This window comes from Argentina silus (genome assembly GCF_951799395.1).
Source record: "Argentina silus genome assembly, chromosome: 5".
Classification (NCBI taxonomy): Eukaryota; Metazoa; Chordata; class Actinopteri; order Argentiniformes; family Argentinidae; genus Argentina; species Argentina silus.
The window spans coordinates 19,343,843-19,367,949 of record NC_139659.1 but is presented as its reverse complement, the minus strand read 5'-3'; the positions used below and the strand labels follow the sequence as shown (position 1 = coordinate 19,367,949).

The window sequence follows — 24,107 nt, the reverse complement described above, 5'->3', positions numbered from 1 at the left end:
ATGCATTGTAACAGAGCTAAGCCTTAGCTTAGGGATGCAGCTAATGAATGGAGTATATGGAGAACACAAATAGACACACACAGACACAGACACACACACACACACACACACACACACACACACACACACACACACACACACACACACACACAGACAAGTGTGTATGTATGCATGTGCACACACTCACACACACACATGCACTTGCGCACACACACACACACACACACATACATATTCACAGTAAACTGGTTCTCACCAGGCAGCTCCAGTTTTATGCATCTGGGGTTTGGGCCTTTGCCCACAGGGCATTTGTAGACATCTCCAGTCCGTTTGTCTGGCTGACCAGCAAGAGGAGAGCCAATAAGGACCCTGTAGAGACAAGAAAACAGGGGAGAGTGTTTATTTTAAAACCCTACAACAAGGTTCTCACAAGATACAGTACATGGGATTCCTGGTGACACTGAGGCAACCATTGGGGATCCCCTAAATGTAATGGAGTTGGTTAGTTTTCTCACTAAAAATGCAGTGAATAAGATGACGTTTGAAAACGTCAGTACCAGGAACCATCTTTGAGCTACAGCTAATGAGCGTCACGACACGTGCAACGGTGAGTTTTCCTTGCACTAACAGTAGCAGGGGCCAGTAAGTACATTTAGTTGAAACTACTTGAAAGAATAAGCTCGCAGATCATATTCTAAACATTTAAAAATCACACATCTCAAAAATGACTGTTTATTCACTGCGATCGTACGATGTTTACTCGTTCTGAGTGATCCGATCCATGCTGTGCTTTATAATACAGCTTGTTCGCTGGGCTCTGTTCTGCACGGTCCGGCTGCTTCTCTCTTAGAACTATTTGGGGTAGTGTATAGCCTACGATGCTAAACTGAGCTCGTCATCTGCCAGCATGTAAACACTGTATCTTATTAACATTCCTCTCTTCAAATGTTCCCTGATGAACTAAAGAGGGAGCCGCGAGGAACAACATGCTCAGGCTCTCGGCTCTCGATGGAATCACAGCAGCGGTCTGGGAGACATCCCTCATCTCCCAGCTACACTACAGTAACATGGTGTCTCATAGAGTGAATGAGAGTAAACTCTATTCAGAGAGACATCTGTCAATGATCAGTCAAAAGCGTGCAGTGAAAGTAGCCTAGGCATCATTCAGGATCTCTCTCTCTCTCTCTCTCTCTCTCTCTCTCTCTCTCTCTCTCTCTCTCTCTCTCTCTCTCTCTCTCTCTCTCTCTCTCTCTCTCTCTCTCTCTCTCTCTGTTAATCCCCCGTCCCATCTCTCGCTTGTCTCTGACTTCAATGGAGGTTTCTGTAAATCATCAGTTGTCAACAGCCTTTATAGAGCTCTGTGTTCTATTGAGAACAACTGCGATGGTGGTGCTATCAGGCCTTTCCTCACATGCTGTCTGCAAGAGCAGAAAGCTGTAGTATCTTTAGTCACAGCTGGCACTGCTGATTAGGGGTGACTGGATTACAGTAACTGATCCCATATGAGTTTAATAAGACCATTACAGCAGGATGAGAATAGTCTCAGAGTTCACACTTGTAAGGTTTTATGGTGGATGAGTGGACCCAGGTGTGGTGCATATAAGGAGGCAGACTAAAGGCAGTGACACAAAAAAAGTTTCTTTACTTGAAAAAAGTAGGTTCTTGATAACACAGGATACAAACACAAACGTATAAATAAAGCGGGAGAAAGCAAAGTCTCCAAAACGGAAACAGGAGATAACAGGAGATAAACAGGAGACAAAATGGACTTAACTCGAAAGATAACGAAAGAGAACTACGTCTCGTAACTCGAACTCGTACATATCAAAGGCTTACTTCTCTCAGGTGATCGAACAAACGGGGCAAAGACTGAGCGGGGAGTGAAGGGGAGTGAGGGCAGATAAAGCGTAGGTGGCAATTAAACACAGGTGCAGTTGATAAGTCCATGATGAGTGAGCGAGAGAGTGAGAGAGTGAGAGAGTGAGGGAGTGAGAGAGTGAGGGAGTGAGAGAGTGAGAGAGTGAGGGAGTGAGGGAGTGAGAGAGTGAGAGAGTGAGGGAGTGAGAGAGTGAGAGAGTGAGAGAGTGAGGGAGTGAGACAGCACAGTGGGTGGCCGGAGGGAGACACTTAGGGCTGAAGGGAGACACTTAGGGCTCTCACTGGGAGGTGCTACCCCCATCCGTAACAACACTGTAGGGAGACTCCAGTGGCGGAGAGACAGGCAGAGAGAGAGGGTACTTTCCTCGTAACGGGAGGGAGACAAGAGTTTACTAGGGTGTAAAAGTATGCTCCTTGACCAATTAGGAGGGAGGTGACGGATGCTTGGTTTCACAGTGTCTTTATGGGCGGGGCAGGTGGACACTCTGGGTGGATAGTTTCACATTAACAGGCTGGGGGGTGGAGGGTCTCTTTATATGAGCCAGTGTAGACCTACTCACATACAGACTCATTGAGGTTAGTACAGATACAGCGGAAAAATCAACATTATATTATGGACCGATGTGGCACGATATAACTCAGTATAGCAGCATGTTCTAAGCTGTGTGAGAAAACGTTCAGTGAAACCAGGACATCAAATTATTGATGGCTGGTGTCTGATTGGACTGCAAGATATCACTGCTGTGATGATATTCACTGTGAGGGCCAGTGTACAGTACGTGTGTGAAGACATACATAGGTGTCAGGGTGGATATAACGCTGGACTCACCATTTCCCTTCGCTGTTCTCAAACTGCTGCACCGAGTAGCCAAACATGTCCTCCAACGGACCGCTGAACGACATCGCATTCTTCTCATCCACGTTGAACGTCAGCACACACGGTAGCAACACTGGAAAGACAAACACAGTTATTACTACTGGGCAAACACTTTCAAATGAAGAATGAATTGAACACAATGCTTTTAATGAGAAAGACTGTATGCATTCAATCATTCTTTTTCGTCAGTGAACTTTATATTTACAGAGAAGTACTGACAAGGAAGTAATTCTAGATAAATATTTACACATCATGTTTTGGGAGACACATAAGCAAGAATACATCGCGTAAACAAATGCAGGATGATAAACAATTTACTTTTCCACTTTCAGGGCAATTTAGTTTTTCCGAATTTCATGTCAAACATATTCCAATGGAACAGAGAAGGCACTGCGAAGACGGCAATATGAACATGATATCCACACAGTATATGGAGTCATTCCTGCGGAGGAGCCAGAGGAATTTCATAATGAAACGTTAAGTTTGGTCCATCAAAGCCCCTTTGCCTCCTCTGACCTCTCTGACAATGAGCTCCTCACTCCCCATGCCCCCATCCCGCTACTGAACACTGTCAATCACTCAGGCGCTAAATGTAGAGCTCAACGTCCCATTGTGCTTCCGCTACAAGGACACTTTTCATTTTTACGCTGCCACGGAATTCCTGAAAGTTAATTTTATTTGAAATTCTTGGCTTTCTGAGCAAGATGTGAGGATTAACAGATCACTTAGATGAGGAGCTGAGCCAACAGCAGGGCGGGCTACTACCAGAGACAAAACACAAAGACCACCAAACACACAGAGGACAACAGTATACAGAATATAGACCCGCCTATGATGATGAACCTCCCACAGCCAAACGTCACAATAACATACTGTACAGATTGTCATCTACACTTGGAAACACACCCATGATGAAGTCTATGGATCGGGTGTGTGTGTGTGACGTGTGTGTTGCAGAGAGACAGAGGCTCTAGTGTATATGAGACCAGACAAGACTCTGGTCTTACACGCAGGCAGTCAGCAACAGTCCTGACAGAGGTCAATGTATGTAGGCCTGACCATATCCAACACTTTCTCTACAAAACTCATGTGCAGCATACCGTATGCTGCAAAGTAAACCTTTTTAGACAGATATCTTATTAAGCTGCTCCAACTTCACAATTCTTATTCGCAAGCTCTCCTCTTTAAAGAGGTAATTGCACATTTCTGTACATGGCAACCATTTGGATACCATTGTCCTTTTGACATCAAATGAGTCATTCTCGCTGGGCCACCTCAGTCTATGTCTGAATGCCCATATGTCTCTGAGATCGGTGTGGACGTGGCTGGTCATCAGGCTGTGTTTTCTTAAGGAGCACATGTTTTCTTTGGGGGTAGATTTGGGAGCCAGATAATCAGTACAAGCTTTGTCTGCAATCTCCGATTGGGCCTGTAAACAGACAGACACAAATGGAGCCTGAGGTGTCTCCCAGAATAGACTGTCTCATATCCATGGTCTGGATACAGGAGGAAAGAGTAAGTCATTACAACTCCCTTAACCTAATATACACTCACAACATACATCATGTAGCTGGTTACAGGGTGATATAGCCTAGAGCAGCTATAGTGTACACACTTGCACACACGTACACACACACACACACACACACACACACACACACACACTCAATTAATTTCTGCATGTTTGAAAATATGATAAGGCTGGAAAGGCTACAAAGAGCTCTTTATAGTATCATATGATCAAACTCCTCAGATGTCCATCCGCTCTGGCCATGTTACGCCTCCTTGTTATTTCTGTTCGATTAATGATGAGCACTCTTCATAGTCCCAGAGAGAAGTGCACAGTCATCGGCTGGAAACCCAGCCGGGTAACCCTAAACCCTCTCCTCCTCGCAGACAAGATACAGATATCCCTCTCTGTTAACCCGATTACGCACATCTCCCAATAACACTGCTCATTTCGCTGATTCAAAATGGCAGCCGGCCAAGGAAGCTTTTTCCATTGATCACCAGCAGGGATGATGTAGAGAGAGAGAGACACGCTGCCCTTCACTCTCGTGCCCACACTCTCCCTCTATTGGCTCGCACTGAGAGGTGAGAGGGAGTACCGCAAGGGTGAATTCTCCATATGAGATGCCCTTGCAATGTGTGTATGGAGCCTGGGTCCTCTAACAAGCACAACAAGAGCATTAAAACCTTTCATCATTCAAGGCTGAACTCCATCCTTCCTCTGAAGTGCGGTGATATACTGACACCCTCTGAGTGCCACGTTTATGACCCGTCAGCCACAATAAAACCTGGCTTAAATCAGAACAGGCCTGTGGTGTGAGCTGCATTTATTAACCACCGTGAAACTGAAGCCAGATCAGTTCAGGTTCTGTGATCAGACACTCCTGACGACAGTTAAAACTGAACCTGTAGAAGCTCAAGATCTGACAGCCGCGGGGTAGCTAACCTCGGTGACATTGTTCCTAATTCAGTTCAGGCTGGCGCAGAGCTATGACAAAAGTGATCCTAAATCATCCTCTGAGGCAGTACAGGCTAAAGTTACGGCTTTGGGTCAGGCTATAGTGGTGAGCAAAGATAAAAACTGACCCTAAATCAGCGTCTGCGGAGCTATGGCTACAGTTCAAGCTCGTGGAGAACCATGATAAAACTGATCCTAAATCAGTGACTGAGGCATTACAGGCTATAGTTATGGCTCTGGTTCAGGCCATTGATATGTAAATATGGTTCAGGCTAGAAGTGAGCAGAGATAAAAACTGATCCTAAATCAGCCTCTGAGGCAAGGTTGGTGTTTGACCCACCCAGCGGTGGTCAGTCAGGGAGGATTCTGGTCCGTCAGCACACTGGCCTAATGAGATGGAGGAGAGACTGCTCCATATGTTGGCATGGACCAGCAGCTCCAAGGAGGCCCACTTAATCTATTAAATCTCCTAGGTTTCCTCTCTCTCTCTCTCTCGCTCTCTCTCGCTCTCTCTCTCTCTCTCTCTCTCTCTCTCTCTCTCTCTCTCTCTCACTCTCATTTGTGAGAATGGGTCTCATGGGTTCCCAATTTTCGACACAACACATTGCTCTGTGGCCTCGGAGCACTTGTGCGATTTCATAATAATATATCTATTTGCTTAGTCATTGTTTTTCATATTCTCGAGATCTCAATCCACATTATTGGCATGTGTTTGAGTGGGTGTGCTTAAACACAGATGTGTCTTAATATGCATTGAGAAAGAAAACATGATTCAAGATGATTCCCGTGGGGGGCAAAGCGTTGGTTGGAATGTATGTCGGGAGAGGACACAGTAGATTAAGCGTAATCAACAATGGCAGCTATAATGGCTCAAAGTCAGTTGGGACCACCATCCATCCACTCATTTACTATGGATGTCCAGTCCATAGAGCTGCTGTATCCGATCCCGGACCAGAGCTTCCAGATGTATTCTCTGGGGCAGTGTATTTTATTGGCCCAAAAAAGATACAAGCCGCCCACGGAATGACATAAATACTCCCTGGCTCAAAGCTTTCATCCCAGAATCCCCCACTCCCGACGAGGAGCTAGACGCCCAATCATGTTCTGTATCACACGCCCACACCACTCCAAACCACACCCGCGGAAAAGTGCTGATCACAACCATTTGATCATTAAAGGTAACATGTGTGCTGCACACAGCTGGGACCAAGGGGCTGCTGCGTTAGATTAAACATTTCACGTAGCGATCAAAAATACACACACCATGGGGTCAAAGGGTTCACTTCCTTTATCTTCCCCATAGACCAAGCCTAAGCAAATAATCACAAGTGTAATTTGAGCAAAACGTTTGTGAGTCAATTGTCTGTTTCATACACACACCACGCATGTATAGGCTACCATCGGCTACCACATCCTCCAATATCACTGTGTGTTTCCAATGTGTTGTACACTATAAAAACAAAAGAAGCTTGTTATCTGAGCTCCATACATACAATGTTGCAATGGGCCTCCCATTGTCTGAGAGAAATGAGAACTGTGATCATCATTGTGATTTCGAAAGCAGACACAAGCAGATAACATTTTATAAATATGTAATAAACATGTAATAACAGTCTATATCGATGTAATAAACACATGCATTACTTATCCTGCTTACTATTCAATTATATTCTTACAGTTTTAACAATGTTCTTTGATTTCATACCTTATTACAACATAGTGACATTTTTATGGTCTGTTTCACAAGGTTCTCTCTGTTCTCTGCTCCAGTGATCTACATCGTAGTGGACTGTTCTACACTCTAATGTTACAGAGCACAGAGACACAGAGAGAGATAATAGAGCAAATTCTCCCCCAATTTATACCCCATAGTCTGGAAATGTCAGGTCTTTCTCACATGCAGAGAGTAAACCCCAAAATCTCCCGAGGCAAACCGGAATGTGTCACATGTAATTGTTCCGCCCAGGAAATCCAGTTTCCCACTGGCAGCAGCTCTGGTCTCTGCTCAGGACATTATCCAGCTCACTTCCAAAAGCTGGATTGGAAACGGATGTTCTTCATGGAGATACAGCAATTTTATCCCTCAGGAAAAAAACCTCAATCATCATGTCTGTTCGATGTCATGTCGTTGTGCTGGGATTTACTCCAGTGTTGTCCTCCACTTTGACTGATAAGTGTGTGTACAGTATGTATTTGGTTTATTTGTTCAGTATAATAGCAATGTAATAAATGTAATATGTAAAGTAAGTGTAAGAACTGTGTGGTGTTACTCTTGTACATATTAGGGTTCTATCGGTCACAATTCGGAACATAAGAATATACACAGGCTTTACAGGTTGGTTCCCCAGTCCAGGAGCAAATGTTTTGTCATGGAGGAGAAAAACATTTGTGTGCATCGCATAGTGCCCTCCTGTAGCTGTGCTTAATGTGAACGAGGTGCCCCATGCAGACTACATGTCTCCCAGTATGATGCCAGTTTGATGGATGGCCCCTGGCCTGCTGTGTGCTGAAAGAGAGGGTCTACTTGGGGCAGGCCTGGTGAACAGATGATGCAGCTCTGCTCTGGATACATATACGCAAACACACACACACACACACACACACACACACACACACACACACACACACACACACACACTCCCTCAGGGGCTGCTGACAGCCTCAGATCATGGGTGTTTACTCTTGTTCCGTGTTCTCTGTGTCCACCGTTGAGGGTTTTTAGACACATTCACTTTGAAAGTGATATACTGTGTATTTATCTAAGACCTTGAATCCTTGACTGCATGTGTGCGCATCCTTTATAAGCACGACAATAACCTACACGTCAAGAAAACATATGAGAGACATCCGCTCTACAACATATGCAAACACACTCCATCTCTTGAGCATGTTCTGCATGATGTGTTACAATCACTGTGTCTAAAGGCAATGTTCAAAAACATCTCCATTAATAATCCCTCAACACCTCCAGTCAGGAGACAAGAAAACACATCTGGTAAACTGCATGCCAAGGGGCTTAGTGTATCCATCTTTGCTGCATAAGTCTGCAAACATGTGTGTGTGTGTATGTGTGTGTGTATGTGTGTGTGTGTGTGTGTGTGTGTGTGTGTGTGTGTGTGTGTGTGTGTGTGTGTGTGTGTGTTACCCACAATGTGGGCTTTGTTGGGGTGTTGATAGGGAGTCTGGTACACTGGTGGAAAAAAAACAAGGAAATGACCCATGACAGTGCTGTCTAATGTCACTTTTAAAATAACCAAGACACACCAAAAGAGCAACCTTGCAAAAATACTTCCTATTTTTCCAGTGTTGTAAGCAAGCTCCTTTACACAATTCCTGTCAAATGAAATAGGGAAAAATTCGATTAATTAATCTACTTAAGCCATTACTTGTAGTTACATTTGAGTTTTTGTCCCCCAGAGCCTTGCACAGCTTTCTCTCCTCAGTGCAGCTTGTTTGAGAACAGAAAGGCCCTGTTTTACTCAGTGTCCTCTCCCTCTTTAGCCTCTCCACTGTTGTTGTTCATGTTGTTGTGTTAAAGTGGAGATAATGTAATCTACTCTCCCCCCTCCTCTCCATCCTCCTCTGAGCTTTCCTGATGCCTCGCAACAACTGCAGTGCATACTGCCCTGGTCACATGACGGAAAAATACTCCAGCACTCCAGACAAACTGTTCTACTGCTATCTATGAAGTGAATCGCAATCTCTCCTTGAACCTCAGAAGTGTGACTTTAACGATTTCCCCAATATGGTTACCATTACCATTACGGGTCCGTGGGATGGTCTTGAAAAGGTAACAGTCCGATGCGAATCACAACAAGCAGTAAAGTGTTAAACACATGTAGACTGTCTCCACTACTCCCAGGATTTTTATGTGAGGTGGGGCTCCAGTCCTGACCCTAGGGATTGAGGTCGCAGGGTCGCTGCTTTGGGGTCACAACATGAGTGGACTCTCTATGTGCTGTCACACCTGCTCAAGGCCCACAGAGGGTTTCGCCTGTTATTTAAAACATTTTACGGGAGACTTGGTTTTTTTCCCCCTATTATGTTTCATTATATGGGGATTATTTCAACACATGGTCAACTGCAGCGGGAGCCCAAAAGCAACTACCAGAAAGTACGAGGTAACAAACCCAGGGCAGACTTCAATGCTACTCAAATAGAAATCATTGTTTTCTTGGTCTAGCTACGACACCGAGGAAAACCCAAACAAGCCCGTGTGAAAAGTTCTTGACCTGAGGGACAAAATACATGTATGTGCCACATTTCATGCACACCCGCTGCCTGTGACTAGGAAAGTAATCGCATTGTGAGAATCCAAAAAGGTGAAACTGTAGGGTTTCAGGCTATCCAATAGGGCAGATGTGTGAGAGCCTGAAACTGCAAATCCAGAATGAGAGAGACAGACACTTATCACCCATGATGCTTTTCTTTTTTCGCTGTTCAGCACTGGCCTGGAATGAAAGGGCATGACGAGTTCTCTTCAAACCAGGATGACGCCAATGTGTCTCTCTATATGTTTCCAGACAGTGACAGACTTTTGCCTGGTTGCATGACTTTGCATGACCCTTGTGGCTACAGTAGGGTCGTTGTCAGCACACTATGTCCCCTACCTACCGGGAACTGCGATTCTGAACCAAACACTCAGAGGTGTGACTTCCTGTGCAAGTCTTCACAGCCTTTCAGCTGAGTTTTTGAGCTTTATGCAAAACCCCCCCTCCCCCATGATGAAACCCCTATCTCAGCAGCTTCCAGACCATCTCATCCATAATGCATGAAATGCTGAAAGTATCACACTAATGCATGAATGCATTGTAACAAACAAACAACAAATACAGCTTAGAGAAGCTTAATTAGATGGTTAGAATATCATGAGTTTCTGATGCACTGCCAAGGTGGGGGGGGGGGGTAGTGATCCTGTAGTATGGCCCTTGTGACTACAATAGGGTGATGTCAGATGATAGTCCATGCATTGGCCTTACATCAGCAAGCTGCACCTCCTAGAGTAACTGCTATTCTGAACTAAACATTCGCTCTGGGCCAAAAACAATGGGGGGTGTGAGCAGTGTTCCTGTTCCTGTCCACTGTACCCAACAGTAATGCATGTTGTGAACTTGATGGAAACTTATGCTCCTGCCACATCAGATACAGCTCTGCTCGTAATCGGCCTACAAAACATGCAAAGCATTTAGAATGTGTTCAGAAACACTGCGCATGTCTTTCAAAAACAAGTCAACTCCAAATTATTGCTCCACTTCACAGGCATCTGAGTAACAAGAAATTGGCAGTTTTCTTGAGTCTCTAGGCAATCACTGACATTGTATGTCATCATTGTGATACATGAAAACATTTTTTTTTACTGCTGATGTTTTCCTAGTGGCATAGCTCTCCTATTTTATATTCAGAACAAATATTTTGATAGTTTTGAATGTATTATTTGTCCCGTTAAGTGGGTGCATGTATTTGAGTATTATAGTTGGATGCTTCCCAAGCCTGTAATTATGTCTTGGTGTACCTGTAAAAGTGTTGTTTATAGACTGGCAGTGGCTCTGTATGGCGAAGCTAACACTTCCACTTAGTGATTTTTCTGAATGAGAATGATCACTCTCCAGAGCTCTTGAGCTTATAATACAACAAGCTGATCTCTGAGACGACATGGATATTTGCTTCGAGAAATAAGACACAGTACTGTATACATGTCTTGGTTATTTTACCTGATGTTTTGCTCCCATTATTTACATGTTATACATTGATTGTTTATAGGGTCACGTCAAGTCATATTTTGTCTCTGTCTTTTCAATTCTCAAATGTCCTCTCTGTGTGAGTCAGCATACTGACTTAATATCTCAAAGAAAACCTTCTAGATATCTGGTTTCTGATTGGAGAACAACACCCACTTGTTGCAACAAACAGGCTCTTGCTTACAATGTTTCATGTGAGCTGACAGAAGACAGTCGGCCAGAGAGATCTAAGGAGGAATGTCTTTTTTTAGTCTCCAAGTATGGAGAGAGACGGTTCAGAGCGAGGTCTGTTGGAGATCTGGTGCCTCTGCCAGTAGATGCTCTGGATTTACGAGTGAGGGGAGACTCCCTGTGCCAGGAGGAAGGAGTGGTTGTTGGAGAACACTGGACCACCATACCTTTGTTGGACCCCCTAACCACATCTTCAGAGCTCATTGGACAAATAGAAACAATATGATCCGATCTTTGGAGTACATATATCAGATTAGTGCTGGTTATTATAATCACCAAACGAGTTGGTTGATTAAAATGGAGGATGAAAGAGATGTCAATTAATAGAGTGTTTAAGACTGTGGGTCCAGGGAGTCTCCTCTTCTGACTCATACATTCTGTCCTAGTGCTAATGTTTAAAGACTAACTGCCCTCCCTCCACTTCAAACAGCCAATGAATTAGTCATTTAATCAAATCAGCTACAACATTCCATACATAAAGCACCCGGCAGGGAAAAGCACACTTATCTGAGCTGGGAGATAAACTGCATGTACTCCAGCTGATATATACGGTGAAGGGAAAAATCCCAGTCCTCTAAAGAATGCTAAGGATTCACCCTTGTTCCGTGTTCTCTGTGTGCACCGTTGAGGGTTTTTAGACACATTCGCTTTGAAAGTGATATACTGTGTATTTATCTAAGACCTTGAATCCTTGACTGCATGTGTGTGCATCCTTTATAAGCATCATACCACACACATATGGGATGAGTGGGACACATCCCATACACTGATTAACGACAATAACCATAAACATATGAGAGACATCCGCTCTACAACATATGCAAACACACTCTGTCTCTTGAGCATGTTCTGCATGATGTGTTACAAACACTAAAGGCAATGTTCAAAAACATCTCCATTCAAACACCTCCAGTCAGGAGACAAGAAAACACCTCTGGTAAACTGCATGTTAAGGGGCTTAGTGTATCCAGCTTTGCTGCATAAGTCTGCAAACATGTGTGTGTGTGTGTGTGTGTGTGTGTGTGCGTGCGTGTGCGTGCGTGTGTGTGTGTATTTGTGGGCGTGTGTGTGTGGGCGTGTGTGTGTGGGTGTGTGTGTGCGCACGTGTGCGTCTGTGTGCGTGTGTGTTTCCAAGTGTCCATAGTAAGTTCATTTGTCCGAGTCCCACACACACACTGATTAAAGCCAGATGAGCTCTCTCAAGTCCCAAACCAAAAACACCTGTACTCCCATCTCCGTTAGGAATTTACAAGGCTTAAATGCCGCCACTACAATAACCACATGTGGGCCCCTGGGCCATGCAGGAGCAGCTCTCCTAGCATAACATGGAATTTCTCAGTATGGTCCCAACCAGAGGGCTCCTGCCCAACCCAGCCCAGCCAGAGCCCAGCCCAGCCCCCCTCATTCATAAACATCAGGTCAGAGGCAAATGAGGCCATACTCACTCAGAAAGAGCAGGACAGTAACCACTAAACAATGCCTCTAAAGTTCACTCTCTCAAGGAGGAGGGGAGGGAACTGGGTGCATTCTAGGAAATGTTTTCCCACTACTGTAGAATGGATGTGTCCCATCTGGTTGGACTACCAGCCCAGAGGTGGAGGACTAAGGCTGGGTGTTTGGTGACCCAGGGGCCGGGGAACCGGGGGCTGGAGGACGGGGGGTGGGCGGGGGTTGGAGGTGGGGGGTTGGGACTAAGCAGGGAGACTTGGTGTGATGTGATTGCTGCTTATGTGAGCCTCTATCTCCAGCTGCATCTCTAACTCAATTCTCTAATGACGGTCACGAGCCAGCGTCACATGTAAGCATAGGAATCTGAGAATCAGAGAGAGGCCCAGACTATTAGCTTTACAGAAACAGAGGAGTGTTTCAGACCCGGCTTCACATCCAATAGGTCGCTGATACTTTCCCCCCTTTTTGAACTATAGGAACATGACCAGTTAATTCACTACTGCTGGAGCTATAACTGAGTGCTCAGCCATCAGATGACTACCTCATACCAACAAGCATATCCATTCGAAATATATTCCAGCAAAAACAACCCTGTTAGCTCTATGAGGTGGTCCTCCAAATTGCTAACATTAAATAAAATAGTCTTCTGAAAATACTGAAAATCCAATTTCAGTGATAATTGACAGCGTCACTGTCAGAAACCTCACACCTGCATAGGCTCTGATGGTAAACTACTTCACAGGAACTGAACGTAATTCACTTCAGATGATTAATGATAGGGTATTTTCCCAAGCAGTTATCATAGTAAACTGATTGAGCTCAGAAAAAGACAAGACAGGCAATTTCAACAGGCAAAACATAACTGCTTTCATAGAAATTGAAACCAAACTGTGTCTCAGCTAATGAGAACCAGGGGCACATTTGCATATTTCCTCATTTTCACTGTTTCTCACAGGACGCACCCCTAAGTGCTCAATTAGGCTCCTTTATGACTTCATGTCTGTGTGCTAAGTTATAGGTGGCGTGGCACCCTCTTAAATACAGCTGAAGTAATTATCTTTAATTACTGTGGGTTAACATTGTTAAATATTCGAATGAATAGCATGTGGGTAAATGAATAGCCTATACTGTATTTCTTTGCACTATCACAGTCTACCAAAGTCACACAGGCGATTTTAAAAACCGGTGCATTAGAAAATATGATGTTATGGTGCATTGGGGGAAAATTCAAGTGGAAAGTCACTTACACACCTAATGGATGCTTTTACAGTCATTAATAATACACATCACTATTACCACGGTCTATGTGCCTCTGTGTGATGCGCATGAGAACCTGGTCCTGCAACAAGGTGAAAGCGTGCGCGCATGATACCCTGTAATTGCCGGTAATAACATGCAGATATGAGAAACTTCACTTACCCAGTGTGGTTAATTTGAAATAATGCATCCGCTCAAGCATCTTTGAATAGTGGTCCCCTCCGTGGGAGCTCAGATTCTACGACCCTTCTCGTCCGACGCGCAACATTCAACTGAAGACAGAAATCTCTAGAGGCGTTAGTGGTGATTGAACTACTCTGAGAATTCACAAGGCATTTCCTGTATGCTTGCATCTGCGTTTGAAGTATGTGAATCGTTAAAAAAATGTAAAAAATAAAATAAAAATGTCGTTTTTAAAACGACGTTGTTGTTCTGGTGCGACACATCACTATTCCATATCGTCTGCTGTGTGTAGAGCGGACGGACGGGACAAGGAGAAGTCAGAGGAATTATGTTGAGTTTACTCAGATGACTTGAAGGCTTTGTGGGAGTTGGCTTGCCAACCCATGGGAAAATCTTACCAGGCAAATAAAACCAGTGGCAGAGACGTCTGGAAATGAGTGTATAGTCAGATACTTTGAAATATTGTGGACGGAGCTAAATAACCACCTCAAATTGCCATGGAAATGTACACTCTTGTCAGTGCCCTGCAACTAAATTATCAATAGATACAGCTAAATTACTCAAAACTAGCTGCAAATGTCAAATAATAGCCACACACAGAGCAAATCCAATTGAGATCTATCCAATTGATAGAGCAGGTAAACTGAACATATTTGTCCAGCTTCAGACATTCTTCCTCTTCTAAAACCTTTTTCTTTTAAAACCTCTGTCGTTAGAGTTTTGAGAACAGCCACTTACCATCCCTTATCAAAAAATAAAATTGGGATGAATAACAATTCCCCTTTTTTCTGGGCAGTACCAAGATGACATTAACTGGATTTACACTTCATGCACTGAGGTGTGGGGTCGTGCTCCTGGCTTCTGAAGTTATGGAAAGCATGCATAATACGATGTACACTCTCTCTGGCACCGTACTGTTGGTTATTGTACCAGGTATCCAGCAGAGGAATCCTAGTGAGTGTTTTACAGGGGAACAACATCATGAGCTCACAGATGGGATTGGGATTACCTCCTAAAGTCAAAATCACATAAGTGACAAACAAACACAGCAGAAGTGGATTGGTCTCCACTAATGCATTGCTGACCCATAACCCATGAATCATTGTTGACGTTCTTCTATCTTCTGTGTTGTTTTTTCCTGCATGTTTTCCCCTTCCCGTAATACTGTGCCTTTTTCCTCCTGGATGTTGGTTACTTGAGGTATGGCCTTGTTTACATTGACATCAGATTCCATTTGGAAAGTTGAATCTGTTATGCCCCCAGTATATACCTGCCTGTCTCCATTTCGACAATCACTCAGTGGCATAAATATATGGATATGGTTGATTAAACATTTCATACACAAAAGACCAAAAACCTGAGACTCATTGCATCTGAGCTAACACATTGCAGATGTGTTAACTCAGACACAGACACACACACACACACACACACACACACACACACACACACACACAGTATCACAGGATCACAGGAACTCCCTGAGAATGAGACAGTTTACAGCAGTCTTTCCTGTGTCTTCAGCCTGGCTGATATCTCGCTGATTAGTTTTCATGTTTTCCCCCCCCAAGTCCACCCACTTCCCACTGTCATTGCCTGTTACTGCAGAAATGAGACATGTCCTGTGGATGCAGTGCATTCTACAGACAACTTAAGAAGATGAAGATGTTTGTGTAACATAAAGTAACAAGCAAATATTTGCCCACTGGGTCATCGTTCATCAAATCGGCCCCAAAGCCTCTATAAATCCCTCCTTAGACGATATCCAGAATCTAGAATGATGTTTACTCTGAGCATCTAAGGAATCTGTAACGTCCACACATGGCTGGGTCCTGTATGTAAAGGTATCACATCTAATAGATAAACTCACCACTCAACTGTGTGGTATCTTCATGAGCCAAAGATACAGATTCCAATTGTACAAGTGAAATAACAATACTTTTCTTCTTCTTTTCTTCAAACGTTGATATTTGTATCAGTTTCAAATATACTTTGAATCACTTGGTCTTCTTTAGTTTGGGTCTCTATAGCGTGTTTTATGCACTTTTTTGCTTGACCTTATAACCCCAAATGATAAATTCTGCTCTTTTTCAGACATTACATACATAAAACCAATTATCCCATTTCCAAAGAAAAGCTTTTAAGCTGTCACTTGGTACCCAATGGAGAGCTGATCATACAACCCTGTTACGGAAGAGGTCAATTAGGAACTCATAAAACAATAAACCCTTGTTAATGCGAATGGCTAAGATGTAAGATACAGCGCAGGAAGTTCTGAATAAGATAATCCAATTAGTCATGTAGAAGACAGTAAGAAGTCTACTCTGTCAGTGTCTCCGCTTTCATGTGTCTCAGACCGTTGTTTTAAAGCCTAGCTGAATCCACTATCTTTAAAGGCAAATAGTACATGGCTACCAACACACTCTGCAGCTCAGGTAGTTGAGACATATTCTTCTACACAGGGAACATGGTTTGCAAAGTCGGACATAAAACAGAGTGATTCATACTTTCTCTTTTATTTTGAGTGCTATGCCTGAGAAGTCAACAGGAACATAAAACAGACCTTGGAGACAGTTTTTTCCTTTCCTGTACAAACTTAGAAACCAAATACATAGGACTACTTTTAAGGCATGGCAGCTGTGGTAATCAAGGTGATTCAGTGAATCAATGTGTTACTTTCTGGGTTTGATACTCAACCTTATCTTGGCCAATTAGAACTTGGCCCAACCCTATCTCCTTTCCTCTCCTGGCCCCTAGGCCATCAGGGTGCTGTGGCCTTTCCCCTCAATCAACACTGACTGGGGAAAGGGACAGGGGCTGTAGCATCAAGCAGGGGCTGTAGCATCAAGATCAGAAACTCTCCCACATGGCCTGTTTACTTCTGTTGTTGTGAAACATGTTTTCCCTGCAGTCTCTCTGTTGACAGACTTGACAGGGCTAAATTGCATTGTTGCGAAGGGAAGTCAAAAGTTGGAAGCCATTTCATAATTGTATTATTGCTGCTGATCTTGTGTAACTGAGTTCACGAATAACCAGATAACAGAATAACATGTGATTTCTCTCAGTATTTTCATTTAAACCACTTGCATCGGCTACCAGAAAATGTTTCCCCGATAATTTGTTGTTCTCTCATTTTGACAGTAATGACTACCAAAACTGTACAGCAGTTTCTTTCCCCTGGGCACTTTCACACCAATGTTTCCCAGAAGGTTACAGCAAGGCAGCATTGTTCCTGTGTGTAACGTCTCGTCCTGTTTCTTAGTTTATGTTTGTCTTTGTTTCATGTTGTTCATTTATTGTTTCCTGTTTATTTTTGTGTTACTCACCTTGTCTCTCGTTTCAGACACTTCACCACCTGCCCTTGTGTGTTTCCCACCTGTATGATTGTCTGCCATGCCCTGATTGGCTTCACCTCTTCCTCATCATCCTTCCCTGTGTATTTAGTCTGTGTGTTCCCCTGTCTCTGTGCCAGTTCATCTTTTGTACCTTTGTGTCATACGTCCCAGCATTTCCTAGTGATAAGTATACCTGGTTTTTGATCTCTGAGTGTGTTTTTAACTTTGCCTTTTTGACTACCCCTTTTCGGATAACTTTGCCTTTTTGTGTACCAAACCCTGCTTTGCCTACCCCTTCCTGGATTATCTGCCTACCCATTGACTGCCTACCTGTGTACTGAACCTTTCTGAAAGTAAAAACTATTCTATTACATTTAAGTTTTTGTCTCCAAGTTGTGCGTTTGAGTCCTTTGCCTGCAGTATTCCTGCCATTACACTGTGAGAATATGATCTGAGGAACTCAGAGGCTATACCGTTTCTTTTTTTCCCTAGCACACAGTTGTGACATCACATTCCTTGCATTTCCTTTGCGTGTCGTGATTGAAGGATATCATATTCTGCCTGCTTTACAGTTTTGTAAGGAGAGACCCTAAGCGTGACATCTGACATGACAGCATAATGCAGTGAGGTGGTCAGGGGATCACGCTGGTGACCACAGGATTGGCTAATGTCACTCCCTAAAAGATGGTTTGGCTTCTGGGACTTTGAGTAAAGAATTTCAATATTAATTTTGTGTACAAGGCCCTGTCTTGAACACAGTAACAACATCAGAAGAAATGGCATCAACAACCTCTAAGACCATTGCGTTGATGCTACCAAGTGTTGCATTTAATTCTCCATGATTAGAATCGACAAACAACCCTTGAGATCCGAATGGAAGTCTAACTGCCTACTATTTGAGTTTCTTTGATTTGACAGCTTTCTTTTGGTCACAGTGAGTTCAATGTGCTGAAGGCTGTGTGTCATTAGAATTGATACACTTCAAGGGAGTCAAATCTCCTCAAGTGTCTGCAGTGTTGTTTGGCAGTGGACGTGACCAACATGCTCCACTCGAGTAACAAGATGATGATTGAGATCATAAGGTCTCCGTGCTCCCTCATGGTGCTCACACTGAGAGGACTTTCCACCCTCAGCTCCTTTAGTTTGAGTAAAACACAGGTTAGCCTTTGACCACAGATAGAAAGGAGCTCAAGGGGTCACCCAGGGGGAGATTAAACAGAACAGGCTGGCTAAGCACTGTAATGCTTCTCTCAGTTTATCACCTGTCACTGGCATGCATGTCTTTTTCTTAGGCTTTCCCATTGTGTGTGTGTGTGTGTGTGTGTGTGTGTGTGTGTGTGTGTGTGTGTGTGTGTGTGTGTGTGTGTGTGTGTGTGTGTGTGTATGTGTAGCTCCGGGTTCAGTAGGCTTTGGAGGCACTGGGGTTCTATTGTTAAGTGCTTCCTGAGCAGATCCACTGGGGGTGGAGAGGAAAGGGAGGATCATGAAATACACTGTTTGGCAGCAAGTTCCAAAAAGCACATTTTGGATTGGATAAATATAATTCCGCACTACTGAACAATCAGAATCTCCACCCCTATGCCCTCACAGGAGAATGTTCTTGTTTTGATTAATTAGTGTGTGCATTTTGTATTTTACTGTGTTGTATATTCAATGTGTTGTTTTGTAATTGTATATTGTGGACAGGGCCTGGACAAATAAAGATGAAATACAATTTAAACAATTATTTGTACATTATAATAATAATATTAAAACCAATATTATGAGGATGCGTTCCATATGCCTTCTACAAGATCTTAATTGTTTTAAAACCATTGCTTTCTCTACTGTGGGTTGGATCCAAGGATAAGGATTTATATTAAACTAATACACATGAAAACATGAAAAGAAACGTCGTGTTTTAATATTTTGTGCAATCGTTGTACATGACCTCGACTCAATGCATCACATGACCAGAGATTGCATCAGTGTTATTGTTGTCTCTCCCAATCTGCATTATTGTTATGGTACCATTCACAATCCATTCACTATATAGGAGGCTGCAGAACAGCACTTCCTCTGATTGTGAAGGCAAGAGCAGCTGTTGAAACGTGCCATCACTCTCTTACTCTCTGCTTGTTTTCACTTTTGTCTGATGTTCTGTGCCATTGGTGTGGTGGCCATGACCTTGTTCAGTCCATCTGGCGTGTGGACCCAGTAAATGCTTGGCACATAGCCGCGAAGCAGAAGCCTCTGTTTTACTGCACGTGTCAAGTTCACACCAGAGCAACGTATTGCGGAGCAAGGCTCAGAGTAATTGAGTCTTCGAGAAACTCATGGATATGGGCACTTATTCTCTCAGCTTGCAGCTACTTCATGAACCTTTGAAAAATATCTTGTTCTTGTAAGAGGCAGTAATAACGTTGGAAAAGCTTTCCAGTCTTGAGACTTTGTGAAGTCATGAGTCTGATTTGAAATTCTGCTTTTTCTTCTACTTACTGGGTTTCTTTAATATTGAGCAATATATTGACCCATTAAAGATGACTGCATTTCTTCTTAACCATGACTCATAAGTAAAACGTATTCTGGATGGACTGTTGAGATCTTTTTTTGCAGTGGGTGTTGACTCCCCCTGTCTCTCTGTGTGGGGGTGTTGTCTTACAGAGGGGTGCATGCCCTGGCTAGTGGTGGGGGCCACCTCCCCGCCCACTCCAGAGACAGGAAATGGCTCCAATATGGGCCGGAGAGTGGCCCTCTTAAAAACCCCAGGGAGTGATTTAAGGCTTTTGTCAAGCATGGAACTCAGGTTCAGTGAGCAGAAATGTACAAAGTGAGAAATACAGACAATAGGCAATTTCACACAACAGAGGCTCTCACCTCATTTATATGTCCTGCAAGCTCTGAGGATTTTGGAGAAGAGTATTTTGGAGATAATTTAAAAGTCTGGTTTAATATCATACTTTTTTAAAATTTTGTTTTGGAGAGATCTCAAACGTATGTTTGTTTTCACATCTTCTAATTAAAAGTAAATTAACATTGGTTTACTTAGGAAGTATGTTGTGTAGTGAAGTATCAAATATCCATCCATCCATGTATCCTGTTCCTCTGAAAAATAATCAAGATGTAAATAAACAAGGCTTCATTTTTTTTCATTTGAAGTTAAGATAATGTCTGTTCTAAAAAAGAAACAATGACAACAATGTCAACAATTTCAGTTTACCAGTTGTTCTTGTTGTGTGGAGACTCAGCCAGGATTAGAGTCTCTCAGACTGATTCCAGAGCATTGCTTGTGTATCTTGTCATCTTGGATGGTGTGCAACTATGTTACCTAAATGGTCAGAGAGACGGGGTACTTGGCTGTGATTGTCTGCCGGAGGGGGTTGTTTACATAGGACATATTTCCGTACCTTTTGGGGATAATTTCTCGGAGGGCTTCTGAGGCTTCAGCCTCTGCTTTTGTACTCCTCAGCTGAGTCTGCAGCCCTGCTCTCCAACTGCAGGCTTGCATGAAACAGACCAGCCCTGATATAATCTTAGACTGCATGGTTTTTCAGTTTGTCTCTCAAATTAAAAAAGTAGGAAATAAAAGCTATATTTGAAAAGAAATAACACTGACGTTCTTCTTAATCATCCTCATCCTCGTGATCATTACCATAAAACAGAGCTTTCCCAGTAATTCTTTCCAAATCTGAACGCTGGGAATTGAGTATATTTTTATGCTGGACCAAAGCTGTCCACTATTTTCTCACACAAGTGCTAAAGCTATCCCATTTCACTGTTAGCAGAGAGAGAGAAGGGCCGTTTTTTGGCCCTCTGGGAATTGAAAACCGTGTGTGATATATTGCATGTTGCTACTTGTTTATCCTTCCCTAGCAAATTGGAGCTCACTGCAGCATGGTGAGGGAATACTCTCCTATGCTTAGTTGGACAAGTTAAACACAACAAAGTAGCATTGATACCTTGATGTTCCCAAATTGATGACATTACAGTTTTACTACTACTTCTACTACTACTACGACTACTACTACTACTACTACTATTACTACTGCTACAGCATACCACTACCAATGGGAATAGTAATAATGAATTGTGATTTAATAACAATTAATGAAACAAGAATAATTGTATTTCAAACATAATTCGTTGAATTTTTGAATTCAATAAAAAGAAATAAAAAAAAACATCCAGTTACATAACATCTAACACAATCTGATGCTCTTCCTTGTCTTGGGGAATTCATATTGTTCTGGTAAACTAAAGAGAATGGTAACATCATAATGTACATGTTCAGCTGAGATTGTATACCGTATTCTCAGTCTGCCATCTTGTGGAATTAGGTGTGCATGTAACACCAATTTACTAAGCACATGATACTCTATTATTAACAAAGTATTTTACGTTATTGTAGGCTAGTTTAAATTGTTGGCTCGTCTAAAATGTGAATTGTGAGACAGAAGTTAAGAATGTTAATGAAAACAACATAAAAATATTAAATGAAAATAAAAGGATATGAAAGGCTCCAATTGAAAAGCAATATTAAGACAGTTGCTCCAAGAGATATTTATTTATGTTGTTTTTAAATTGGCAAATGCTAGTGCAATTTTTCAGATGATCTGGGAGGCTGTAAAAACGGACCTCTGAGAATTGTCCTTTACTAGTTCTGAAATAGGCAGTATGGAGATTAGAGGAGGATCTTGTGGGGTACATGTGAACTTTTTTGTTGAACTGAAACATGTTGTGAAAGCTGATAGGTAGAAGATTCCTTTTGAAATTGAATACAAATTGGCAGATCTGTAATCTTAGATGCTAAGAATCTTAAGACTGTAAAACAAAGGGTGTCACCAAGTGAGGGGTCAGAAAAGATTGCCATCCTTACAAAACGCTTCTGCAAAATGAAAAGATGATTTAGATTGCTCTTGTGAGTGTTGCCCCAAACAATGTTACAGGATGAAATAAACTGATATATCAAGATTCAAGATTCTTTATTTGTCACGTGCATACAAGTATACAGTGAAATGCAATAATTTTCCTAGGTAGAAGATGACGTATTCTACTGATTATACCAATATTCCTAGCAATTTTGTTGGAGATCAGAGTGTGTGTATTTTTCCAGTTCATGTAAAAATCATGTAAGAGCTCTTTATAGTATTGAGATTGAGTTTGTTGGCTTTAAACCAGCAATCAACTTTACATAATTCAGAGTTCATTTTGGTGATTAAATTCTGACCATCTATCTGATAAAAAAGAGATCGGTGTCATCAGCAAATAGGATAAAGAATACAGCTTTGGATACAAGATACAGATCATATAAATCAAAAACCGTAATGGGCCAATAGATGGGATAGATCCTTGCGGTACCCCACAAGTTATAGGTTCATATTTGAATTCTGTCCCGTTCCAGGAGACAATCTGTTTACGGTCAGACAGATATTGTAGCTAAACCATTGCAATTCAACACCATTGACACCATAAGACTGTCATTTACTTAACATAATAGTATGATCTACAATGTCTTTAGACAGATCAATAAAAACACCTATAGGTAGTTCATTGTTGTCAAGAGCCCTAGAGATATTGTCTAGCAACAGTACGAAGAGCCATTGAAATTGAATGTTTTTCTCTGAAACCTACTGGTGGGAGTACAAGAGATTATTCTCAGAAAAAAAAGTCATGAGTCTATTGTAGAGTAACCTTTCTAGTACTTTGGCTAGGTTTGGGATAATTGAGATTGGTCGGTAGTTGGAGAATCCAGAGTGGTCATCAGATTTAAATAGAGGAATGACTTTAGCCCATTTAAACTGATGGAGAAACACACCAGTTAGAAAAGAGCGATTAAGAATCGTGGTGTAGAAATGGATGACAAACATGTTTTGAGCAAGATGGGTTTTAATACATCATGGCCACCACCTGTACGTTTAGAGATGGTGCCAAGTAGCTCATTTTATAAAAACTGGTTTAAATATGAATTGCGAAGGGGGTTGGATGCAAGAATAGGACCGCTGGGTATGTGGTATCTTATTAGCGAGAGAGTCCAACATCCACAAATTAATTGTTGAATTAATTTGCAATTTTGGAAGGATCAGAGATTATGTGATTCCGAATTTCACTTTTAAATTCATTGCACACCTTTTTATTAGCTGTAGATTTGTTCATAATTTAATTAATATTTTTTGATAATACTGGTGTTTGGCGCTTCTCAAAAGGTAGTTTATCTTATTTCTATAAACAGTACATGTATGAAAGTTCAGAGGAGATGGGGTTGGCTAGATATGCTTTATAAAACTTGTGTTTCTTGATAATAGATTTGTTTAGGCCCTTTGATAGCCAGGATTTGGTAATATTGCAAATCTTTTTAGATTGGTAGGGAAAACAATTATCTAAACGCCCAATAAATAGCTCATGGAAAGCACTGTATGCTTTTTGCGCACTACTCTTTTTCTCAACAGCAGGCCATGAGATTTTGGAAAGAGTGTCAATGAAATGATCAATATTATGTTGGTTAAAAGTTCGTAGGCGGATCTTGGTCTGATGACTTTTGTATAAGATAGAATGCATAAGATAGAATGCCAGATAGATAAATATGATATAGAACCAAAATATGTTTAAAAAAAAACAACAACAAAAAAAACAAAAAACATTTAAGCCTTTCGTGTGTGTGTGTGTGCGCTTATTTTACGTCATCATTTGCCACCATATTGGTTCAGGAAGTAGAA

The 24,107-nt window shown here is 42.3% G+C and overlaps 1 protein-coding gene across 1 annotated transcript in view; it reads right to left on the bottom strand.

The window, feature by feature from the left end:
• itga1 (integrin, alpha 1) overlaps nucleotides 1-14,351 on the bottom strand; it is a 35,065-nt gene extending 20,714 nt beyond the window's left edge. The window contains exons 1-3 of the mRNA XM_083670612.1: nucleotides 14,060-14,351; nucleotides 2,708-2,828; nucleotides 257-369 (exon numbers count right to left, since the gene is read on the bottom strand). Coding sequence (XP_083526738.1) covers nucleotides 257-369; nucleotides 2,708-2,828; nucleotides 14,060-14,099 — 274 coding nt within the window. The 5' untranslated portion in view covers nucleotides 14,100-14,351. The remainder of the gene's footprint in view (nucleotides 1-256; nucleotides 370-2,707; nucleotides 2,829-14,059) is intronic.
• Between the last annotated feature and the right edge of the window lie 9,756 nt (nucleotides 14,352-24,107).